Source organism: Salarias fasciatus, chromosome 1 (genome assembly GCF_902148845.1).
Source record: "Salarias fasciatus chromosome 1, fSalaFa1.1, whole genome shotgun sequence".
NCBI classification, from domain to species: Eukaryota; Metazoa; Chordata; class Actinopteri; order Blenniiformes; family Blenniidae; genus Salarias; species Salarias fasciatus.
In genome coordinates, this window is record NC_043745.1 from 1,420,988 (window position 1) to 1,443,298 (window position 22,311).

Here is a 22,311-nt window from a genome sequence, read left to right on the forward strand (position 1 = left end):
GCCACGACAGAGGAAGGCGAGGCGACCCCATCATGAATTACACTGGTGGAAAAGGGAAATGGAAAAAAGACCTGTGACCTGGTTATATTTATACATGCATTCGCTAAAATATTGAACATCTTCAGGTGTTTCCAGGAGATAGAAGGACATGAATTTTAATTACATATGAATAATGAACAATCTGCTTTCTCCTTATAGCACACACTTAACACACACACCCTCGGCTTTCCATTCAAAAGAGACACTGCAGTGAAAAATCAGAGTGTGGAGGCAGCCCGCTTTCACCTCCTCACTCCAGAAAACAAAAGATACACCAAGGCTACGAGTCGCCAAATTTAGGAACTATCATAAAGAAATTTTGACATGTCGGTAGAGTTTTTTTTTAACTGTTTTGCCATTTTAGCTGTTTTGGATATTTTCACTTTCTGAAGGAATGAGCAAAGGGAGGAAGGAACTAATCATGACCCTGACACAGTTGCTTCTTTAAATATGTACAAAGTAACAGATTACTGCCACAGGGAGTGAGGCCTGAGGTGTTTTTATGCTCATGCCGCTCTGTATTAATATCATTTCATGTTAGGGACACATATGTTGACAGACCCAAAGCTTTAATTTCTTCTTTAGAGCCCAGCCGACGTCTGCACTGAACATTAACGCCACCTCTCTTTTCAGATGGAGAACTGCAGCTTTAGCTTGGAGGCTACTTTCAGTATGAAGAAAACCTTCAGGGTGAGTGTATAAGACTCAAGGTTACATGCGTGCTTCAGGCTGCACAGGCTCTGTGTTCCCCTGTGTAGAATCAAACCGAGCTAAAACATCAACCTGTATCCGGTGAGTTTTCAGAACAAAGATCCACTGACCAACACCTGCAGCACCAAAACAAATCATCACAGGGCAGTTTGCGGCTGCTTTCACACCTACAGCATTTGGTCCGCTTGAAGCGGACTAGAGTCCCCAACTCCTGCAGGTTCGGTTCGTACGCGCTGGTGTGAAAGCGGACCAGTTAGTTTTGGTCCGGGACAAAGGACCGCACCGAGACCTCCTGGAGGAGGCGGTCTCGGTGCGGTCCGCTGCTGGTGTGAACGTTGAACGGCCTCGGTCCTGTCCGCTCTGTTGTGGAGAAGGCTTTTTGGTCGGCGGAGGCTTCCGTAGCAACACATGCTGGCCAATCAGGGTTCACTTCCGTCACCCAAAACACACTACTGTGTGAACAGCGCCACCAAGGGGCTGGACGGTCATAGTGGATAGTTCATCTGCAAAAACAAGTGGTGTGAACGCGAACCGAACTAGTTGACAGCTGCGACATTTACATCCGAACCGAACCACTCTAGCGGACTAGTAGGTGTGAAAGCACCCTGAGTTCTTCACGTGTAAAATAAATGTCACCAGTGACAGGATTTTGTAATCAACAGTCCCAATTAAACTCACCCAGCGTTTGATAGGAAGGGTAACTGAGTGCAGTCCACGGATTATCCGACGGTAACTTCAATCCGCTTCGTCGTGAAACAGAAACGCAGACTCTGTTTTCTGAAGAGGTCTTCATGGTTTAGTCCCAAATGAAAACGTTCATTTATAATAGATGTATTGCTGTGGTAAAGAGTTACTTGGTTTATTTGAAACATGTTCCGCTGCCATGGCACACAGACAGACGAGAGTTCAGCTTATTTCTGTGTTTCTTGGTGTTTTTGCTCATTTCTGGTTAAGAGTTACGATACACGTAAATATCAATTTCATATCATTTTTGTATCTTCCATCATCTACACTGAAAAAAGTAAAACATTGCTGTCATTCATTCAGTGTATTAATTCTCATCCTATGGGCTCAACAATAATTATTTTTACGCTTAAACTCTACTTTCTGGTTTGTGTTTATGGTCAGATATATATTTGTTATTTTGTTTTAACTGAAGTTTGCGATTTGACAATAAAACGAAAATATTTATTAAATCAATGTGAATATATCAGGTTTGACTCGTTTTGCGCATGCGCACTCCGGAAAAACGAAACTGAAGGATCTGGTGATAACCGGTTGGATCCAGCCAGTGTCTACACGAGGGAAACTGCAGGTAAGGAAACACAAGATTAAGATTTTAGACGTGACATTAACGTTATTTTTTTCATCTCTGGGTGCAATTTCATTTAATAACCCCACCCAGCGTCGTCTGTTTTCTAGCGCAAGCGTTTGTGCATGGTATTAACTCTGCTAGCTTACAGCGCACTTGAAATAAGATAGAATCTTACTTTGGTTAGTATATGTCCTCTGACTACATTACTAGGTAATGTGTCTTGCACTTCTGAGTAGTGTCGAATGTTTGTTTAGTAACGTTAAGCAATATTACTGTGAACGGCAGCCTTAAACGGTGCTAAGTTTTTAGGAGGGACCGTGTTAGCTTGTGACCCCCAGCCGAACGCAGGAGTTTTCACCGTCACCTCGGTTGTTGATACCCGGCCTGGACCTCGCCTCTTTCATTAGTTTGTCTTAGAATTTACTCATTGGCATGTGTTTTTAAATTTTAAGTCAAACAAGGAGGACGCCACCACGACATTTTCAGCAGGTGTTGTGTCCGCCTCACGTTTGACCGGAAGTCACCAGTTACCACGGTCACTCATTGGTCCGAAACACCGGTGCGTGGCATACTTCATGCTCAAGTTCAACCCGTGAGTAAGTCTACACTTTTGGACTAGTTAGGACAACATACAGTGTGAGAGAGAGAGAGTGTGTGTGTGTGTTCGCGTGTGCGCGTTCGCCCGTTCGTTCGCGTGTGTGTGGGGGGGATCGCGTGCGTCTGGTCCTGGCCCGGTATATGTGTGTGTGTGTGTGTGTGTGTGTGTGTGTGTGTGTGTGTGTGTGTGTGTGTGTGTGTGTCTGTGTACACGCGCGCGCTCGTCCGTCCGTTTGGGGGCCCTGCGGCGGGGTCGCGTGCGCCTAGTCGCGGGCCCGGTGTGTGTGTGTATGTGCGCTCGGGGGTGGGGTGGGGGGGGGGTGGTGGGGGGGCATTCGGTTGATCACTCAAGTATATATTATGCTGAAAGTGTCTGTATTGTAGAGGACATAAATTCACCTAAACTTAACCAAAGTTTGCTTTTTTTTTTTCTTGCAGGGTAACATCTAGAAAGTTTCCACACTTGCTCACTGTGGTAAGTTAGATGTTCATACCTTGTTCCCACAGCAACTTCAAGCTATTTCTTGTTTTTCTTTTTTATCTCATGATTCCTCAGTTTGTCATGTATGTGGAAATGTAAAGACTGTGATAACTCATTTTCAAGAAGATCTGAACTTCTGAAACACTATAAACTCTATCATCTGCATTATGGGCGGGGTCATCCTTACCCCTGTGTTTATGAGAATTGCCCATGCACATGTAAGACTTGGAAAGCTCTACTGACACACCTAAGCAAATATCATCATTGTCAACGGTCACCACAGAAAGATACCCTCTCACAATTTAAGTGCCATATTTGTGAAAGCAGTGAACGTTTTACTGAGACTGAATATTTTCAACACATTGGGAAACATTTGAGAAAACATGAAACTGTCAATTGTATGTTCTCTGGTTGTTCATACAAAACCAATATTTATGGAGCGTTTCATACTCATAAATGGAGAAAACATACACCCCATACAATCCAAGATTTAAAATCTGGAATTGTTGATGGTTTTGTTGATCATCCTGTTGATGAAGAATCATTTGAAGGGAGCACCTCTCAGCAGTTGAATGAGAATACGCCACAAGAAGAATCATCTCATGAAGAATTAAAAGACCTGACTAAAGTAATTGAGCTTAAATTGGCTGCAGTTTTACTTAAGTTAGAAAATGTTTTCCTCGTGCCCAGTGCAGCTGTAAATGAACTACTAGAAGAACTGCAGTATTTACTTGGTACTGTAACAGCGCCGATCACCCAAGAGACTATAACTGACTTCTTACAAGATCACAATTGCCAAGTTGATGAATCAGTTGTAAAGGAGTTGACTACTGTTCTTTGTAGTTCAAATCCTATTTGTTCTGCTATAGCAAACCATGGTCCACTGTCAAGCTCTTGGAAACGAAAGGCATATTACAAAAGACATTTTACTGTTGTTGAACCAGTGGAGTATGTGCTAGATCAAACGAATAGAAGATCCTTTCAGTATGTACCTTTATTGCAATCGCTGCAGCAACTTCTAAATTGTGAAACTGTTCTAAGTCAGTCAGTCAATTTAAAGGAAAAACATAAGCCACAAGACAGTGAGAAGGCAGTGTTAAGATCATTTTGGGATGGGCTTCTCTTCAGCAGAAATGTTGTCCTTTCTACAGAGTGTGCAATTTCTTTGATTTTGTATGTTGATGATTTTGAAATCTGCAATCCCCTCGGCACGTCCCGTAAAAAACACAAGATCTGTGCCATTTATTGGATTTTAGGTAATCTGCCACCTGGCTGTCACTCATCATTGTCTTCTATCAATTTGGCTGCTTTGATCAAAAGCAATGATGTAAAAGATTATGGTTTTGATAAAGTATTGGAGCCTTTGATTGACGATCTGGTAATATTAGAACAAGATGGAATCTTTATTGAGAAGCTGGGAAAAACTTTGAGGGGCACATTGCAGTGTGTTGTTGCTGACAACCTTGGCGCACACAGTATTGCTGGGTTTGTGCAGAGTTTTTCAGGCCGATACGTTTGTAGATTTTGTACAGCAGATAGGTTAGACTTTCAGACCAAGGAAGTTGGAGCTGAATGTTTCTCTCGTAGAACTGAGGAAACTCACAAAAGTCATCTTGAAATACTTGCAGAAAGTTCTTTGGAAAACTGTTTTGGTGTGAAGAGGAAATGTGTTTTGTCAGAAAAACTTTCCCATTTCAATGTTACAACTGGTTTTCCTCCAGATATTGTTCATGATTTGTTTGAAGGTATTGTTCCTTTTGAAATAGCTCTTTGTCTGACTGTGTTTATTTCCAAGAAGTATTTTACTTTAGCCACTTTAAACAAGGCAATTGAAGATTTCCCCTATAAATGGACTGATAGAACGAATCGCCCTCACCCTGTTCCACTAACGTATGCATCCAGGAAAACAGTCGGTGGAAATGCACATGAAAACTGGTGTTTGCTGAGATTTCTTCCATTGCTGATTGGACAGTTGGTGCCTGCTGATGAACCAGCCTGGCAAATTCTTGTTGATTTAAAGGACATTGTGGACCTTGTTGTTTCACCAGTTCAAACTAAAGAATCAATTGCATATTTGAATTTTAAAATCTCTGAACACAGAGTTGGATTTAAAGAGGTTTTTCCAGAGTCAAACTTGCTTCCTAAGCACCATTTTTTGGAGCACTATCCTCAGTTAATCTGTGAGTTTGGACCATTGGTGGCACTATGGACTATGCGCTTCGAAGCGAAGCACAATTTCTTCAAAAGAGTTGTGCGGCATACAGCCTGCTTCAAAAATGTTCTGTTGTCTTTAGCACAAAGACATCAGTTTCTCATGGCACATCACCTTTACATGTGCAGCTTCACAAAGTCCCCTTTGGAGGTATCAAATGTTTCAACCATATCCATTGATGTTTTGAAAGAGGACATATCTTTTGTTATCAAGCAGAGGTACCCAGACTTGGACTGTGTGTGCTTAGCCAAAAACACAACTTACAGTGGACTGAACTACAGGACTGGAATGATCCTTGCACATGGCTCATTGGCAGGAATGCCTGAATTTACTGAAATTGTCCAGATGATTGTTGTCAAGGATGAGCTGCTTTTCATCGTCAGAAAACTCAGCGCGTGGTACAGGGAACATTATCGGGCCTATGAACTGAAAACCTGTTCTACAAGGGCGGTGGAACTTCTTCGACTGAACGAACTGACAGACCCTTACCCATTGGCTGACTACACAGTTGGGGGAATGCGGCTGATAACCCCAAAAAGATACATACATGTGTAAGGTCAGAATTCTGCACGTCTTTTGTACAGACGAGAGTTAGGGCCACAGAAAAATTGGATTCTGTTTTTTTTTGTTTTTTTTTAAATTCAAAATTCAATTCTTTTGAAATGATTCTGCTTCTCCACAACTCTAACTTTTTCCATAGAATTTTTTTTTTTTTTTTTTTTTCAGAATATGGCCTTATCCCTCTTCAGAGTCCTGACTTTTTTCATTAACTATTTTTCTCAGATTGCTGACCCCTTTTCCAGAATACTGAGAGTAAAACATAAAAATTCTGAGAGAAGATATTGCTATTTAGGAAAATAAAGTTTGGACCATTTTATCTGTGGCCTTATCTCTTGTACTTATTGTTCCTGGACTGAAGTACAATTTAATTACTTGAATTGACTTTTTCTTTTGACAAATTATTATATTCACCCACCTGCAGTCCATGCATGCCTTGTATGCTTCCAACCATACAGGCGCAACAGCAGTCTCACTCCACACAGAAACTAACTTGCTCACGCTCAAACTTATGCATGCACTAATATCCACCCATACTCAGACACAGACACACACTAACTGTCTCTTTCTCTCTCTTACTCTCTCTCCTTTCACTCAGGGCAACATGTCAGATATTGCTCCAACTCGATTGCTGGTGATCCTGAGCGAAGACAACAGTGTCAGAGTGGAACTGCGCAATGGAATTCCCAACTCAACAGAAGAGCTCACTGAGGAGATCATGAATGCATGTGGCTTACAAGGGTACATCAGGCTGCAGTACAGGGATGCTGACTTTGGGAACATGTTTGTAAATCTGACCTCTACAAGTGTCATCAAGGATCTGTCAGTTATCAAGGTTATCCAGTTAGATCCTGATTCCACAACCATTGTCTTGTATCCAGCTGATAACTCAACAAGTGACATCGTTTCACCTGGAATGAACAGTGAAGACTCCTCCTCAGGGTCTGCCCATACAGATGACACAGTACTGCTGAGCCATTCTCCAGACTCATTAAGGACACAGCAGTGGCCAAAAGTTTTTCCCATCCCATTATTCTCTTTTGATACTGAATGTCAACTCCAGAGAGGAAACGCAGAGCATGCAAGAAGCCAATCCAGACTGACACCCGGCTCAAAAATGCTATCAGACATACTGGAGAAACTGGCTGAAAAGGTCTATGAATACAAAGCATACCCTACAGATGCAGACTTTAGCGATGTTGCTGTTGCACTGACAAGTAAGCACCCGTGTCTGAGAGAACCAGGGTCCTTCAATGAGAGCTATGGATGGAAACAAAGGCTTAAGGTGAAAATGGCCAATTACCGGACTCTACTTAAAGCACACGGCACATCTCCAGAGGTCACTGTTAATTCTTTGAAGTCCAAGCCTAAAGAGGACGCCTATCCAGCCAAGAATTTAAAGAGGCCTAGACGAGCCGAGGTCAACCATTTTCCGTCCTTGCCATTTGGAGAGACTCAAGAAACCCTGGAACAAGAGAGGATTTCCCTCTTGGCAGAACTCAAGAAAAGAAACAACCGACAAACAATTAAAGAGAAGATGGCGAAGACTTTTGGATACCGAAGGCAAGAAATAGTGCATCAAAAGCCGGGTATTGATGACATCTTGGAGAGATGGCCTGCACTTTTTCAGATGGAAGAGGTATGCTTGGAAATCACCTCCAACACACTTGCGCCTTAGTTTACTCACATATTCCTTTGCAAAGCACTCACATATGCCATGGTTGTGGCTATAAAAAACATTTTCAGACTTCACCCTGTCGCAGTACTGTTTTTGTTTTATAGATCAATGCTGAGTTCATGAGAATAACAACAGTCCCCTTGGAGACTAAGTTGTTGGCACAGTTGGACAAGCACTCCACCAAACTGTTGGAGGTCGTCAGGAGGAAGGGGGGAGCCGTAAGACAGAAGACGTCCAGGATCTTGCAGCTTTACGATGAGGTATCTATGAATGGGCTTTTCATCAGTGGAGTACATGCTGAATATTTATTTTCCTGATGTGTTTGTGATTGTACTCAATATTAATTGTTCTGATTCAGACTTTGGACATTGACACGAGAAGAGAGTGTATCCTCACATCTCTGATGATCTACCTGGGGGAACCTATTGAGCACCTGATCAAAGAATACCAGGTAATGACAACTCACTCACATACAGGGAAGGGGCTTGAAACTGGAGGGCAAAAAAGTAATTTTATACAGTGAGTTAAAATTGGCTAAAATATGGCCACTGTAGGAGCCATTTATCATTTCTTTAATTCACCACCAGGGGGAGCAAGATGGGTGAAGGTATAAATGGGGCACACAGGTGATTAGGTGCAGGTGTGCAGAGAGGGACAGCAAACAGTCTTTTTACTGTGTTCATTCGGCCGGTTTCACCTTGATCGTGTGGCGTGTTCTTGTGGATCGTGCTCGACAGATGGCACTGTATGTGTGAGCTTTCCTGCTCCAACTTTGACCTGCGAACAGTGGATTTGTATGCGCCAAGGGAAATAAATGGGTCACAGCACCCAAAAACACTGAAGAAGTGAATTTATTGATTGACTCGCTGGGCGGACACGCGTCCGAGAACAGTATCCCTCTCCACCTCAAAGGAACTCAAAGTGTACCAGCCCAGATAGGGAATGGGCTGTACAGCCACTATAGATAATGTATGAGTACACATGAAAATATACGAGGTTTTTGATTTCACAAGCCTCAACTTTATAGTCATACTCAGTTTATTACTCATAATGCAAAAAAAAAAAAAAAGCATGATTTGGACTGAAAACTGTATGAAACTATCATAAATTGACTATGACTGTAAAGTTGATACTTGTGATTTGAATTAATCATATCATTAGATAAATTAGCTGGAGATGAAAGGCAAGTTTGGACTGATTAAACATTAAAAGGACATTAAAAAAAGTTTCCCATATTGTCCTGTAAATTTTTTTGGGGTAAAAGAATCTGTCTCACACCTAGGGGTGCTATGGTTTCAGATTCTGGTGTACGATTATAGTCTGAGGAAAAAACCATGGTTTTACGGTTATTATTAGGGATGTCCCGATCAGGTTTTTTTGCCTCCGAGTCTGATCCCTATCATTTTGAGTATCGGCCGATTCCGAGTCCCGATCCGATTATTTTCTAATATAGTAAAATATGTACATTATCTTTTTTGAAAAAAAAAAGAAAAACTTATGAAAATTCTCCTTTTTTATTTTCTTACCGTCAATTCAAAAGAACACAGCAGTATGTTGCACATATTGCTGTCTTTCTGTAATTACATCTTTTTGTAGCAAGAAAACCTAAATACATCTCATTTAACCCATTAAAGCCGGGCACGCTGCGTGCCGCACGCATTACCGCTTCAGTGTGCAGCAGTGGCCAGAAACGTTCAATACAAAGTTAGGAGGCAGTGCAGTAAAACGATCTGTACCCGGAAACAGGACCAGTTATGCATAAGCGCGAGTTTTATGCATTTTACTGCCCAAGAAACAGCTGATTAGCGCAAAGAAGAAAAAAAGACCTGACGTCAATGGCAGAACTGCGCTACAGCGCTTCCGGGTTTAATGATAGAATTGCGCAACAACGCCACTACCGTAAATGCATCCCGGCTTCAATGGGTTGAAAAGGAAATTAAAGAAAAAATAAACGTATGTATCCAACCGAGTACAAATCGGGAGGAAACTTCCCATCCCGATCGAGTCTGTGATCACGTGATCGGGGCCGATTTCCGATCACGTGATCGGTTCGGGACATCCCTAGTTATTATTATTATAGACGTACAAAATCACAACAACATTCTTTGAAAATATGTTATTCCAGTTGCTGCCTTTTGAAACAAATACAGCACACAAATAAGATGGGAAAAAAAGCCCAAGCTCTGGAATGAAATATAAGCTACTTAGTTGATTTAAACATTAATGCAGTACCCCGGTGGCGCCGGGCCGCCCGGGGCTCCAAGGCCATCCCCGCTGCCACCCCACCCTGAGGGGTGCCGTGGGGGCCGCACACTCGTGACACGCAGGCAGTGCAGAGACCGTCACAGTCCACTGGCAGTCGTGCCCGTGTCGTGCGGACCTGGTCATAACGGGGCCCCCCGCTCCGCCGACCCGGGGGTCGGGGAGGGGCGGGGAGGAGGAGTGTCGGAGGGCGGTTGGGAAGGACACCCGGACAGAGGCCCGCTCCGCACGAAGGGTGCGATCCCATCCCCGCGGGTCTGCACTTGGGGGAATGAAAGTGCCCCGGCGAGCGTGGAGGGGAGGCGGCGCCGGCGTTGGCCCCAGCTGCAGCCAGGGTCCTCGCCGTACGGCGGGGGTTCCCCCTCTGATGGATTGAGACATAGATCTATACAAACACTTCTTATATGACGTCTATAGATTGAGAAGTGACCCTCAGACAGGCGTCTGGTATGGCCGCTAAATAGGCCGTACGGAAACAAAGCGAGAAAGAGAGGCAAAAGGACCTTTTGGCTGCATTTTGCACCTCATGGGAGTCTAAACTGACGTATTGTTGTGGGCAGAAATAACCGGTGTTGCCGAATGTCTGCGGTTATACAACCGCAATGTTTAAAACCACGGTTAATAGAAAAAACGGTTAATAGCTGCACCCCTACTCACACCACCATTTCTTCTATGGTGTTCAAGATACAAATACATGGGGCCACTTGTCTAATCATAAATACAGTGACAACATTCCTTTAAAGCAAAGTGTTGATATGAAAGTGGCCTCTGTAGTAATGTGAATACATAATCTTTATATGTATTTTTCACAGGTTGTTCCAGAAAACGAGGCCGAAGAACTGCAGCAGACAGCCATGGCAATATTGACCACAGGAAAGGAGGATCCTCTTCACCCGCCCAAAGACATCAAGATCATCATTGAAGGAACAGAGGTTCTCAGTGGTTTGCCTTCAGTTGCAGCAGCTTTTACCATGATCTTTGGGCTCATATACGCACTCAATCTTAAGTATCCAAAGAAAATGGAATCCACCTTTGAGTTTGTGCAAAAAGTCTTGATGGATCTTGATCGGAAAAAGATGAGCCTGAAAGTTAACAAACTCTGCAACCAGCTGTGCAGCTCAGAGTAGGCAGAGTTAAGTTGCACTGACGCACTGCATTTATTTCCTTTTCTATTGGTTGGTTTAATTTTGTGTTGATTTATTTCCACATTCTACACTTCAATTAGGTCACTGTAAGAGAGGTTGGTACTGGAGGTTCAAATCACATGACTGCATGTTCATTGCAATTGCAAATGTTTTAACCCAGGTTGACAGAATACCAGCCTTAGGTTGAAGTCTGCCAAGTGTTATTATAGAATGTTGGAAAAGCTTATTTTCAGAGGTTGTACTGAAGGACTGATTTTGCCGTGTAGTATTTACAGATATGTCTGCAAAGGTTCAAAAGTTAAATGATTACCTGGTAACTGACTGCACCAAGCTTTGCACCTCATAGTACACAGAATTAAGTTGCACTGACTCTCTCGGTCTTCCCATTGTTTCATTCTGTTTTGTTTCTACAAACACTTTTGAGTTCTGTATGAGAAAAGCCCAGGGTATTAACATAAATGCATGTTCACTGCAGTATTTACAGATGGTTTTATCAAAGTTTATAGTATACCAACATCACAGGGCAGAGTTGGCAAAGTGCTTTTAAAAGATTATCTAAGGTCACATCCTTTAGAAAGGATTTGTATTTGTATTACAGTAATAAAATTTGTACTGTACTTGTTCCAAGTGCCAAAGAGAGGAATGTTTGTTTCACAAATGTGAAATGTTGTAAAGCAATAGAACAATAAATACATGTTCCACAATGATTTTGATGTTTCTTCAATTTTTCAAAGTATATTTATTGCATTTATAGAAATTACAGTAGTCATATTTTGTATTATGAAAAGTTTATATTTATTAATTTAGGGCAATTTAATACAGTAAGTTTGCTTTAACCTTAAATTACATTTATATGTAACTAATCCTTTTGCATTAAATTGAAAGGAATATTTACGTTAAGTCAATCAAGACAATGTTTGTTTGTAATTTGGATCAACTCAAAATAATTACTTTGCCTCACTGTCAGAAAACAGTTTGCATTGATTTATAACATTTAGATTAAACGGAACACGTTTTTTTACGTTGGGTTAATGAAAAAATTTTGGATGTGAATGATTACCTCAATTTTTTTAGATTTAACCAATGTTAAATTTTTTTCAGTGTATGTGGGAAAATTCCACACACCTATCTGGGCTGTATCCATTTGGGAGAACGCCATGCTGACCTGGTTCAACCCAGTTAGCGCGTCAAACAAGCTAGCAGCGAGCAGCTGAGCAGATAGCGGCTCACCACCACAGCAGTCCACTAAGAGACCGTTTACACCACCTCCTTTCAAGTCTCAATGAGTTTCAAATCCAGGATAATCTGGACTGGGAGTCATGATGCTTAGGAGAAAAACATTGTTCTCATGGTCCACCTGCTGAGCATGAGCAGACCTGCCGTTACCACGGTCATAGCAGCAGCAGCGTTCTATCGTCCACATGTAAGCAGAACTCAAGCAGATTTTTACCCATTTATTACTGCAACAACACAGCAACAGCAGGGTAAAGCTAGCAGGGTGAACGATCCATCGTTTGGTGAATTCTGCTTCACAATGACAGAAGAGCCCACGTCGAAGGGTCAAAAAGCGACGTCACTATGAACGCTGGGCCGCCACGAGCCAGTTCTCCCTGTGGGAACTTTCCTGACACCTCCTGCTTAAAACCCAGAAAGTCAGAAGGATGGTGAGGCCCTGCTTTTATGGTCTGTATTCATACTGAAAATCAAGATCAAGCCAGCTTTTGCCCTTCTTTTCTAAAAGTTCCACCTTTGGAGCTGTTTTCAGTAATTTGTGCGTGCAGAGGCTCCCAGCTCCGCTGTCGTGTAAACGGCACCCAAAACACTACGGATGTTTTCCGTTTTCACTGGAAAACATCACGTGAACAGGACCCAGTTATTTATCCAGCACATTTACTCTGGGAGGACGGCCGGACTGGACCTTCTGCTGAGCAGGTTTCAGTCCGCCAGCCCTATGTTTGACTTCACTGATGTAAAGCTTTTTGTCCAGACGTGCCTCAGTTGCCATAGCGACTGCAGTAAAGCTGTGAGGAGCAGTGAAATGTTTTTCCCGCTGTGCCCTGAGCGACGCCAGCTGCTGACAGCTGGACCGGAGACCGGACCGGAGACCGGGCTGGACCGGCGCCCGGGCCAGACCGGAGGCGAGGCCGGACCGGAGACCGGACCGGAGACCGGGCTGGACCGGCGCCCGGGCCAGACCGGAGGCGGGGCCGGACCGGAGACCGGGCTGGACCGGCGCCCGGGCCGGACCGGAGGCGGGGCCGGACCGGAGCGCCGCCTCACGCTGCTCTCCACCGGCTGGCATGAGGAACACACCATGAGGAAAGCAGGAGCAGCCGGTACTGCAGGACAACAGTCAGCCACAGGGGGAAGATTCAGACGGCGTGACACTGTAGGTACAGGACATGTAGAAAAGGTTGCCATGGCAATCCACTGAAATACAAAACCTTGTTTTTTTCCTCCAGCTGAGATTGACGGCTCGGTGCAGTTTTCCTCAAATGTTGAATAAAGAAAAACAAACAAAACTAACAGTTAGCATCAGCCATAGTGGAAGCAGGTAACGGTGATCTACACAGGAGAGACGAACGCAGACGCCTGTACTTGGTTTGATGAAAACCTCATGGTGAGGCTGCAGCGGAGTCACAGAGAAGAAACACAGTCTGTGGATTCTGCTGTTACTGAACAGCTGACTCTGATCGGAGGCCGAACCTCCTGGAATGCCACTCTGATGATGATGATGTGAGTCAGCTGCAGCTATTGTCCTCACCGCTGAACGGCGACCTACACCAGGAGCCCATTCACACCAGCTGCATGTGTTTCAACATGCTGTCCACGGTGCCACCTGTACTTTAGCATCCTGGACAGGTAGAGTCCAGATCAGTTACTTTGATCCAATTTTACTTTCTTTGGTCTGGATTGGTGAAACAGAGCCATAATAACCTCTATATTTAAATGTCAAAGGTAAAATAAGTAAGATATTCACTGTAAAATTTGTTAAAATCACTCCCATGGTTCACCTGTCTTGGCAGAAACTTTCTTTTGAACCGGGCATGTCCACCACGTCACCCGCCATGCCTTCACCAGCAGCTAGTGAAAGGATGAATACGATGCATTTATTTTGTCTCTGGGTAAAACCAGTGAACGGCGTTTCAGCCAATCAAAATCGCCGCGGATGGGGTCCGAGCGCCCTTTGACCCCCTTCACTGGCCAAGAGGCAGGTGGAGGGGCACCTGAACGGTGCTCCGGGTTCTCAGTGCAGTGGGATGAGTCTGAGGACTCCAGGGACTCAGCACAGCTGGATGTCTTCACGGATGGAATTCAGTCACTTCTCTACGAAAGAGGAGTTTCTGAGGCTTCGTCCACTGAAACCTCCACCAGGGGGAGCCGATGTTTACAACACAGTGAAACAATACCTGGTGAAAAAATCTGACACTGACAGTAAAGCCTGACACTCCGGTGGCTAACGGCTAAGCTAACAGCTCACTGACAGTAAACCCTGACACTCCGGGGGCTAACGGCTAAGCTAACAGCTCACTGACAGTAAACCCTGACACTCCGGGGGCTAACGGCTAAGCTAACAGCTCACTGACAGTAAACCCTGACACTCCGGGGGCTAACGGCTAAGCTAACAGCTCACTGACAGTAAACCCTGACACTTTAAACAAACAACAAAATCTTTTCTTTGAAATCTTTACAGTTTGCTTGGTGGCTTGGCCACATTGGAGCCTCTTGTGGACGTGTTTTGGCCCACAAGCCTTATGTTTGACACCCTTGATCAAGGGGTTTTATCATTCTGGAGAAAAATCCAAATCAAGCTCAAAATTATTAGTTTTTCAGACTTTTACCGAAGCTGAAAACACAAAATTATGAAGTGGTCACTGATACAGACGGACTCAAACCGTGAACCCCAGACGGAGACTCTGTGAAGGGCCTATCACTATCGTATTGCGACATGAGGCAGGCAGCATCGCCACGTCTGTCACCTCTGATCCAGAGCACGCTGAACCTGAGCGGGGAAACACTTTGACACGGTGTGTCCAGGAATGAGGCGGGGAGTCAGACCGGTGCTCCAGTCAGGGAGCTGAGTCAAACCACTTCACTGAGTCTGATCCGGATCAGTCCTCCACAGGGAGCCAGAGCGATGAGGAGTAGAACTCACTGTGACTTCCTCCTGGAGTCTCTCCAGGCGGACTGCGCCCTTCAGCATCCTGCTGATGGATCTGTGCTTGTCCTGCTGCAGGGCGGAGGCCTGAGGAGACGGAGACGGACAGGGAGGACGGGGGGTTACTGATCTACCACACAGAGGGGGGACAGCACAGTCAGAGGACCTGCAAGGTGGAGCAAGAACAGACAAGTCATGAACATTTCCTAAATTATCTTCAAGCTTTGATACTTTTTTTAGTCAATCTTTCCTGTTGGACAGTGAGAAAGCCTTCGCCATCAGTCCGTCCCACTGCACGGCGCAGTGTGCCATTCACTGCGGCCGCTGGCTGAATAACGACGAAGCAGCTGGCCTCAGGTCGGTCAGTCTCAGAGCTTCAGCTTCTGGAAGCTTCGTGTTTCCTGATGTTTTCACGCCAGTGTTTTGTTCTGAGACTGACTTCTCATGGACCCATCTACCACACAACGTGTGAGCTCCAGGTGGAAACAGCCAAACCACCACAGTCCATTCCAGATCTCAAAACACCGCTACGTTTGTCACATATATGAAGAATTTTGCCCAGTATGCGTACAGCTGTGCTGTCTTTAAACACTGTCTTTCTCAAGGCCGGTCTATTTCATGGAGAGATGTTAAAAAAAGACTCTTCTGGTCAGAAGGATGCAGACTCAGGGGATCACGGACAAACATCCTCCCACGCTGCTTTAGAGGCCTGAACAGCCTGAAGGCTGAATGAGCCAACACTCCAGCTCCAAACACGCTTCGCTGCGCTCTGCTGTCTCACCCTGGGTTTGACAGACGGCGGCTTCGTAAACGTGAACGCAAAACGATGCTAAAACATCCAGGGAGCGTTTCAATCAGAGGGATGTAACACGTTTTAGTTCAGGTTCCACACTCAGTCCAGTGTCCCCCTGAGCGGTCCGGACCAGCGAAATGCCGACACAACCTTTCATTAAAACCATAAAGACGTTCTTTGTTCTAACAGCGTGAAAATGTCTCCAGCTTCACAAAAACCAAACAATCACAACTGAAACATCCTCCAATCTCAGCATAAAGCCCGGTTTACTGAGGCTCTCTGCTGTAAATCCAGTAACGTCCTCTGAACCGCTCCTGTCACTGTTGCATTCTGGGAGTTTTGCCGTACCATGTGCAGCACGCAGTCCCTCTCATGGGAGATGAGCTCCGCCACGGAGATGACGGAGCTCAGGTAGTGTCGGGTCTTCTCCTCCTTCAGCACACACTCCTCCTGCTGCTGCTTCAGCGCCCTCAGCCTCCTGTCAGCCGTCCTGGAGGACACACACACACACACACACACACACACACACACACACACACACACACACACACACACACACACACACACTGACTGAGACCCTGACCCGGTCCTGGTCTGACTGAGACCCTGACCTGGGTCTGGTCTGACTGAGACCTTGACCCGGTCCTGGTCTGACTGAGACCCTGACCCGGTCCTGGTCTGACTGAGACCCTGACCCGGTCCTGGTCTGACTGAGACCCTGACCCGGTCCTGGTCTGACTGAGACGCTGACCCGGTCCTGGTCTGACTGAGACCCTGACCCGGTCCTGGTCTGACTGAGACCCTGACCTGGGTCTGGTCTGACTGAGACCTTGACCCGGTCCTGGTCTGACTGAGACCCTGACCCGGTCCTGGTCTGACTGAGACGCTGACCCGGTCCTGGTCTGACTGAGACCCTGACCCGGTCCTGGTCTGACTGAGACCCTGACCCGGTCCTGGTCTGACTGAGACCCTGACCCGGTCCTGGTCTGACTGAGACCCTGACCGGTCCTGGTCTGACTGAGACCCTGACCGGTCCTGGTCTGACTGAGACCCTGACCCGGTCCTGGTCTGACTGAGACGCTGACCTGGGTCTGGTCTGACTGAGACCCTGACCCGGTCCTGGTCTGACTGAGACCCTGACCCGGTCCTGGTCTGACTGAGACGCTGACCCGGTCCTGGTCTGACTGAGACCCTGACCCGGTCCTGGTCTGACTGAGACCCTGACGTGGGTCTGGTCTGACTCACGCTGGCTGAGGAGACCCCGCTGGCGCCTGGGCGCCGCCTGCAGCCGGCGGGACGCTGGTTACCTGTTGGCCTGCCTGCAGAGCTGCAGCTGGGACTCGGCCGTCCTCACGCTGGCGGTCAGGTCGGCGTTGTCCCGCCGGAGGCTCCTGTTCTCGTCCTGCAGTGCGGAGGCTCTGAGGAGCGCCTCCTCCGCCTCCGTCCTGCTCCTCCTCTCCTGCTCCTGCAGTTCTCTGAGCAGCAGCAGAGGAGTTCACAGCAGGTTATCACATGTGTTCAGCAGGCGGGCTGGCCATGGCTCTGTGGGTCGGTTTAATGTCCAGTTCTTTAAGACAGCATGACGGCGATACGGAGCGGATGTGAGAGCTGAGGGGAAACCATTTACTGAACCTCTCTTCAAACGGGAAGCTTATTTTGATCATAGCTGCGGTGGTTAGAGGAGGACATCTTTCAGCAGTAATGAGGCGCTCCTCCTCCGGTAGAAAGCTTCATTAAAAGCTACATTTCACCAGAGAGTTCTGCATTGTGCTAATGATGAAGCTAATGCTAATGACGAGCGCAGGGCAGAGGGAGACGGCACCTCTGCTGCTCCTGTCGCCGTGATTCTATCAGGATGAAGCAGATTAACCCAGTAAGAAGAGGAGGGTTCAGACTGATCTGAGGCCTGACTCTTGATCTGATCAGCTGGATCACTGATCAGTGGAGCCCCTCACAGCCTGAATGCTCCCTGTTCCATCAGACACGCCTCCTTCCCTCAGCATCATGGTCGGTGTATCGGTGCTGTCTGGGTTTATCAAGCTGCTGTTCTCAGAGTAAACCGGCTTTAAGTGAGCCAGTAAAACTCCCTGGTCTGTCCAGTCTGGGGCTGAATGTTCACACTGTCCAGTCAGGACATCTGCTTCACTGTTTCTGTCTGACTCTGAGTAACGCGGCAAATTTACCAGGTTTTCGGACATGTTGGAGGCATCTGCTGCCGACGTGAGACTCTGGTCCTGCTCCAGCTCGATCATCCTCTATCAGTCTGTCTTAAAGCTGCATTAAGGAGTGTGCTTGTTTTATGCGAAACAGCACCCCCTGCAGGCCTTGGGCGAAATGCAGCTTAGTGAAACCCTCGTGCCTGTGGCTTGAAGAGGGGAACTCCTTCCTCGCTCTTTTAGTAGCGCTCAAGTAAAATGTAAGTTTCTTCTCCCTGGTGGAGTCTGTGTGGAGCTGCAGTGCTAGAAGCCAGTCTGTTCTGACTTTCTGGAAGATCCTGCTCAGTTGTTGCTCACTAAGCATCTGGCGGAGTAATGGCGGACAAAACGAAACCTAACTAAATCAGGCCAGCCGGAGCGCGCATTACGTCATTCCTTTCAAATTCTCCCCCAAAAAAAGCTGGTGCCGGACCGGCACTGCGACTTTCAAGTGACAGTTTAGCGCTGTTAGAGGAACTTGTAATGAATATGTCAGGGCACATTGTACACAGCATTAAAAATGTGGAACATATTTATGGTGGAAAATAAGTATTTTTAAGGTTGAAAAACTCCTTAATGCACCTTTAAGGGTTAAAACATTGCTTCCTGTCTGACCCTGATGGTCTGAGAGCAGAGATGTGGTGTCGCTGTATGTTCGTGTCCGCTGCAGAGTTGTGCTGAAACCTTCTGAGCTTGCCAGCGATGCTGCAGTGCTCGTCCCAGGAGACGGCGTCCTTCAGGCGGGCCTGCAGACCCTGGACGTCCCTCGTGTGGCTCTGCGCCCCCCTCCTGCTGTCCTCCAGCTCCTCCTGCAGACGCAGGTTGTCTGCCTCCAGCATCAGCAGCTGCTTGGACAGTCTGGTTACTGGACAGAGGACGGGGAGGACAGCGTGAAGGGACGCCGGGTCCGTGACGGCCCTGAAGGAGGCCGGCGTTCGGCCCGGTCCGGAGGTCTGTACCTTCAGAGGTGTGCCTGCTGTGGCTGGCCTTGGCCTTCACATGCTGAGCCTCCAGCTGGGCCAGCAGGACCTGGTTCTCCTGCAGAACCAGGACAGCCTGCTGCTGAAGCTGGTGACTACAGGGACAAAAAGACAAAAGACTGATTCAAGCAGTTCAACAGAAAGACCGGTTTTCCCCAGCGCTTTCTTTTTCCTCCTCAGGCCAGACGTCACGACAGAGTTGATTTATTAGGTCAAACGGAAGTGTGTGTGTCTGTGTGTGCGTGTGTGAGTGTGTTTTGTAGTGGCTGACAGAGGCGGCTGACCAGAACACTTCCTCTTCCTGTCGCCGGCTCTTCTTACCAGTCCTTCTGGCTGACAGCTCCTCGCTTTGAAAGTTGGCGGTGCAGCCTCTCATTCTCTTCGACCACCTCTTCCACTCGGACACGCAGCCTCTTCACCTCCTCCTGAAACACAGACGGCGCGCCGCGCTCAGACCAGGGCCTCAAAGCAGGGTGTTCTCCTCCTGCACAAAGTTCCTCTGCAGCTGAATGTTTCTGCTGCCTGTCCGCCTGAACCCCCTCTGAGGACTGCAGGAACAAACGCAGGTCATGGCGTCAGCGGCAGAGTGCAGGAAGTCTTTCAGGAAGTCGGTGAAGCCGGCCCTGAGCGAGGACGGCTGCTCCTCAACGCCGTCGTATCATGCGAGAAATGAAGGAATCTAAAGCAGAGGTCCTGACCAGGCAGCCAGTGTTCCTCCAAACTACCGTAATCCATCTGGAGAGAGAAAACATCTCCAGCTTCTACAGCGCAGAGGATCCTCCTGCACATTCCTCTGCGCGGGTGATGTTTCTTTATGCAGAGCGTGGTCTGGTGAGCCACAGACTGATTTCCACGTTGGTAAACAACAAAGATTTAGCTCCTATTGAGCTGACCCCTGACCCCTCAGCTTCCTGAGCTGACCCCTGACCCCTCAGCTTCCTGAGCTGACCTGCTCCTGTCCTCAGTGTGCTGAAGCTGAGGTGAGGCAGGAGGAGGAGTCGGCCTGCCGTCCTCCGGCGCTCATGCGCCCCTCCATCCACAGGAAGCCACAGAGTCAACATTCTGACTTCTTCTCTTCTGAACCAGCAGTGAAACGGAGGCCTGAGCTCGCCCCCGTCACCCGTTCACCGCTTTCTGATAGACACTGAGTGAAGCAGCTGCTCCTCTCATCGCTCGAGGGCGTGACCTCTCAGCAGGGGTCACGGAGAGCAGAGGATCCCTGATCTCAGGTGCTCAGAGCGGAGGCCCGTATGGAGAACGAGACAGTTCCTGACTTGCAGTCAGATGCACATCAGTAGGGAACGCTGCTCTCTTTAACGTCAGTCATATTGTTTCATGTTCTTTTTATCCTTTCCAGTTGGCTGAGCTCCCATCATGCCGTTTAACAGACATTAAACACTGAGTAATCATCCAGCCTCAGAGGACGGAGCCCACACGCTAATTAAAGATGAGAGGATTGATATGAAAGTGCTTTCAGCGTCTCTCGGCCGCTTTACCTCGGTGGTTTGCAGGAGTGCGTCTCTCTCGTTCATCCTGTCTTCATACGCCAGGAGCAGAGGAGATAAGTACTTCATGTCCACCTGGAGGAAGGACAAAGACAGACGACGCACCACAGCCTCAACATCAGTGTCAGGACTGAAGAGGGCTGCTTCTTCATGTGTAAATGATCTGCAGCCGTAACGTCGGTCACATTCAGCAAAACCTCTCCTGGAATCCACCCGGATTCATGCGCCGGGTTGAGCTGCAGCAGGTTGGAGCGTGGTGCGGAGATACTGACCAGCCAGGGAGGGGGAGGGCCCGTCTTCGGTAAGCCACTGAGCGTGGAGCTCTGAGAGAGAGAGGACGGTAAAGAGAGGATGAAGGGAGACTCCATCATTATAGCACCACACGCCTCCCAAACTAAGATCAGATAAGCCCTCAAAACGTTTGATCATGAGCTGTCTGGCCTGAACGCTGCATTTAACAGACCGGCGACGGAACACCGGGCTGTTTCAGGCACTGCTTCCTACTGGAAAGAAGAACGAACACAGCGGAAAAAAATGTATCTACATCTGAGCCTAATTACAGCTCGCTGCCGCACCGCTGAGCTGTAAGTCTTCATCCAGGCTTCAGATTTGAACGGGTTTCTCTGGGTAATGAGCGCTGCAGTGACAGGCGGCTGCAGAGGAAGCAGACCCCCGGTGTGCCGGCACGGCGGGGGGTCGCCACATGAAAACCCGGGCTGGCTCTGGGCCATGTCAAGGAGGTCCGGGCCGAGGGGGAGCAGGCAGCCGGGACGGGAACACCGAGCTCTTAGTTCAACAAATCACATGGAGGCGCCGATGAAAGGAGAGCTTTAACCGGCTCAGCAGGCTCCAGAATCAGAGGTGAAAGGGTTTGATTACAATAACTCAGAGCTGACGGCAGAATTCACACCGAGCTGAGAGCAGAGCAGGAAGACGGACTGGAACGCCTCCGCCGAGCGGCAGAGCGGGGAGCTGGAACCGCTGGGAGGAGCAGGGCTCCGCCGCTCTGCTGCCTCTGGGCCCGCGGGGCTGTCGGTGCATACCTCCTGCTTGGTCAGCGGCCGGAAGCGGCTCTGGTACAGGCTGAGCTCCACGTTGAGCCGGTGAACCGTCATCCTGAGGGCGTCGTTTTCGTCCACCAGCTCCTGGGCCTGCTGCCTCAGGCTCTGCAGCTCCGCCCGGCCGCCTGCAGCACAGCGGCGAGGCCAGAACCTTCAGAGACGCTCAGGAAGACAGGGTGAGGCGCAAGACACAAGAGTCACATCAGAGCATCATTCTGGGAGGCAGGAAGTGAGGGCCATCCGGTCTGCTCTGGTTCCAACCCCTTCCCTCACTCTCTGTCAGACTCTACCTGGGGAGGGCTTCCTGTGGGGGGGGGCCTGGCCGATGTCCCGCTCCAGGCGCTGCAGCCTCTCCTCCAGTAGCCTCTGATCGTCTCCCATCCTCGTCCTCTTGTCCTTCTGCACCTCGCTGTGTTCAGGCAGGGGGGGGGCGGCGCTCGGCTCCCAGGGCTGGCGGCGCTGCTCAGAGGCTGAAGGCAGACAACACTAAACGTTTGTGCCTCATCTTCACTGAAGGCGTCGCAGGAGAACATTCAGACGGGTCCGGAGTCCGTCTGTGGATCAGCCACGCCGCTGCGTTCGATTCCCTGTAGAGCTGAAGCACTGCAGTGCAGCGGTGG

The 22,311-nt window shown here is 47.8% G+C and overlaps 1 protein-coding gene across 2 annotated transcripts in view; it reads right to left on the bottom strand.

Annotated features, from left to right (window-relative positions):
• The window catches only part of cep89 (centrosomal protein 89), a 69,815-nt gene that overhangs the window by 41,104 nt on the left and 6,400 nt on the right, over positions 1–22,311 (bottom strand). For both annotated transcript variants that reach the window (XM_030098306.1, XM_030098297.1), the window contains 10 exons: positions 21,982–22,161; positions 21,674–21,816; positions 20,903–20,953; positions 20,622–20,705; positions 19,447–19,550; positions 19,105–19,220; positions 18,830–19,010; positions 17,258–17,425; positions 16,299–16,440; positions 15,155–15,244 (listed from right to left, as the gene is read on the bottom strand). In XM_030098306.1, coding sequence (XP_029954166.1) covers positions 15,155–15,244; positions 16,299–16,440; positions 17,258–17,425; positions 18,830–19,010; positions 19,105–19,220; positions 19,447–19,550; positions 20,622–20,705; positions 20,903–20,953; positions 21,674–21,816; positions 21,982–22,161 — 1,259 coding nt within the window. The remainder of the gene's footprint in view (positions 1–15,154; positions 15,245–16,298; positions 16,441–17,257; positions 17,426–18,829; positions 19,011–19,104; positions 19,221–19,446; positions 19,551–20,621; positions 20,706–20,902; positions 20,954–21,673; positions 21,817–21,981; positions 22,162–22,311) is intronic.